The 2,907-nt window shown below is 36.4% G+C and overlaps 1 protein-coding gene across 1 annotated transcript; it reads left to right on the forward strand.

Moving 5' to 3' along the window:
* The first annotated feature begins 1,145 nt into the window (after positions 1–1,145).
* LOC133805509 (uncharacterized) lies at positions 1,146–2,585 on the forward strand. The gene is made up of 3 exons (XM_062243690.1): positions 1,146–1,560; positions 1,728–2,095; positions 2,292–2,585. The coding sequence occupies exons 1-3, from the start codon at positions 1,146–1,148 to the stop codon at positions 2,583–2,585; spliced, it is 1,077 nt and encodes a 358-aa protein (XP_062099674.1).
* The last annotated feature ends 322 nt before the right edge of the window (positions 2,586–2,907 follow it).

A 2,907-nucleotide genomic window follows, 5' to 3' on the forward strand; every position in this document is an offset into this window, starting at 1 on the left:
CAAATTACAGGTACTAAATGAGCAATATTAAAAATGTAAGGTACCAAATATGTATTTCAATAAAACACAGGTTACTAAATGCGTATTTATATTTTTTAAAAGAAAAATCTAATATGTATATTTATTGATATTATAGCTATTATTTAATAAATAAAAAAATTATTAAATTTGACTTAGTATAAAGAATAGAAAAGACCTTTCTTAAACTATAAATCATAGCCCAAAAGTAAAAAACGTAGCCCATCTAATGCTTGATCTATTGCATTTATATTTTTTGGTCTTTTGACAATTTGTATTGGTTTCATCCACTAAAATTAGGGATGGAAACAGTGCGGGTAATTGACGGGGTGCTTCCCTTGCCCCCATACTCAGTAACCATTTTAATCTCTGTCTTCGCGCATTTTCTGTCGGGGGCGAGTAATTCTCATTAGGGTGAGGAATCCCCATGGGTACTCATTTATTAAAAAATAAACTATAAAAATATAGACTACCTAAAATTAATATATATTACACTATATTAATTGTTCAAAGTATTAAATATTGTACAAAATAAAATTAAAAATCTTCAAAAAAAAATTAAATAAATAAAAAATTAAACAGGATCTTGTTGGGGTAGGGAGTGATATCACCACCCTCACCTCGTTTAATATTCGAGGATAAAAAAATGACCCCCATCCCTGTCCCATTACTTGTTTAGGCGGGAAATCTCCACCCAATTAGGCGCAGATACAGGGCCCGATCCCCATGAGTAAAATTTCCATCTCTAACCAAAACCTAGCAAAAATGGAGCCCTGACCACTACAACTTGCAATTTCAATCTCAACTCAATGATTTTATTTCTATGTCTAAAGCTCTCATTTTCAGCAATTTTAAACAACCAAAAATATTTAATTTCACCTTATTAGGTAAATCAAATTAACTATTTTATTGTTTTTAGCAATATCAAATTTTATTTTTTTATTTTAAATTACTTATGAATTGTATATATTTAATGCATTTGAAAAATATATATTTTTTGTCGTTTTAAATTTTTATTTATTTTTCAAATTCATACAGTGTATATATAAAAGCTATGTATTTTGGAGGCGGGTCCGAGTAGTTTTTACTTGGGTCCCCCTAGTCTGTTGGGCAAAAACAAAACGACGATGCTGGGTTATTTAAAGGAGAAAATTCATAAGAGAATAGAAGGGTGGGAAGACAAATTATTGTCTCGGGCGGGTAAGGAAATTCTTATAAAATCAGTGGCTCAACCTTTGTCGTCCTATGCTATGAATGTTTTCCTTCTGCCTTTAGAGCTTTGCCATGACATTGAGGTCATGATGAATAGGTTTTGCTGGGCTAACTCGTCTAAGAAGAGGAAAGAAATTCATTGGATGTGTTGGGATAGGCTTACTAAGCCAAAAACAGTTGGTGGAAAGGGTTTTTGTAGTCTCCGCGATTTCAATCTTGCCCTCCTTAGTAAGCAAGGCTGGAGGTTTCTTAGTAATCCTGACAGTTTGGCGAGTAGGATCTTTAAGGCCCGTTACTTTCCTAACAACTCTTTTTTGGAGGCCGGATTGGGTAGAAATCCAAGTTTTGTTTGGAGGAGTATTTTTTAGGCTCAAGACTTGGTGTGTAAGGGGGCTAGGAAGAGGATTGGGTCGGGTTCCCAAGTAACTATCATGCATGATCCTTGGCTCCCTGATGATCATAACCCCTTTGTTTCATCTAATCATTGGCTCTTGAAGGTAAATCAGTCTCTAGTTTATTGATTTCTGGTGTGAAGGCTTGGGATGTGGATATCCTTACTGACTTGTTTAATGATAGGGATAGAGAGCTGATTACTAATATCCCTTTAAGTGTGAACGTTGAGCAGGATACTTGGCATTGGTCCAAAGAAGTTTCGAGATTGTTTACAGTCCAGAGTGCTTATAATCTTCTGAAATATTTGCATGGTCAGTGGTACACAGATAATAATTCTGGGTTCTGGCGCAAGTTATGGCAGCTCAAGATACCACCTGAGGTTCGGAATTTCATTTGGCGAGCTGTTGCTAGGTGCCTCCCCACGCGTGTTGACTTACGCTTGAAACATGTTGATGTGGACATTGAGTGTCCTGTGTGTAAGTTGGCTCCTGAAACTATATTTCATGTGTTTAATTGATTGTTGTTTTGCCAAAGCTTGCTGGAAATGTCTGCATTTGGATACTCTGTCAATCCATAGTACAAGTTTTACTAGGTGGTTGTGTACAACTCTTACTCACAAATCTAGTTTAGATGTGGCCACTATTACTATGACTTGTTGGACGATCTAGAAAGCCAGGAATGACTTGATTTGGAAGCATACAAAGCCTTTGGTTGACCAAGTATTAACTATGAGCAAGTCTTGTCTTCATCAATCTTCTCAGCTTGCTCGGTGGGGAGCGGAGTGTAAGGAGCGCTGGACTAAACCTAACGATGGAATAGTGAAGATCAATGTTGATGTTTCTGTACATGAAGCTCATAACATATTCGGTTTCAGTTGTATGGCTAGAGATAGTAATGGTCATGTCATTGAAGCTCTGGTCGGAGGAGAGGTAAAGTTGCTTCAGTTTTGGGTGAAGCTTTGAGTATACTCACCATAAATCAGGCACAGGGTGGGTGACAGAGACAGCCAAAAATACTTGGGTACGTTAATTTTTTTAAAACATTTTTCAAAATTTTAATTGTTTGTTTACAAAACATAATTACATTATACATTGTATCATAGGAGGAATTGCGTGCATATCGCGACACACATCAGACATAGACAACTAATACTGAGAGTTCCACACCAGTTTCGAGTGCGTCTGAAGATGAAGACATATCTTTGGTACAATTTGTCTTCGAAAAACGACAGGGCCACCAGAAAGGATATGGACGTATCCTTAACATAAGGGACCGAACTCCATT

The sequence above is a fragment of the Humulus lupulus genome, chromosome X (assembly GCF_963169125.1).
Source record: "Humulus lupulus chromosome X, drHumLupu1.1, whole genome shotgun sequence".
Lineage (NCBI taxonomy): Eukaryota > Viridiplantae > Streptophyta > Magnoliopsida > Rosales > Cannabaceae > Humulus > Humulus lupulus.

Excerpts from the sequence above, each read along its gene's own strand:
- LOC133805509 (XM_062243690.1), top strand. The coding sequence starts at position 1,146 with ATGCTGGGTTATTTAAAGGAGAAAATTCATAAGAGAATAGAAGGGTGG. Across the intron at positions 1,561-1,727 it reads TTTTTTGGAGGCCGGATTGG|GTAAATCAGTCTCTAGTTTA; the intron begins GTAGAAATCCAA and ends TGGCTCTTGAAG. Across the intron at positions 2,096-2,291 it reads ATGTGGACATTGAGTGTCCT|AAAGCCAGGAATGACTTGAT; the intron begins GTGTGTAAGTTG and ends TGGACGATCTAG.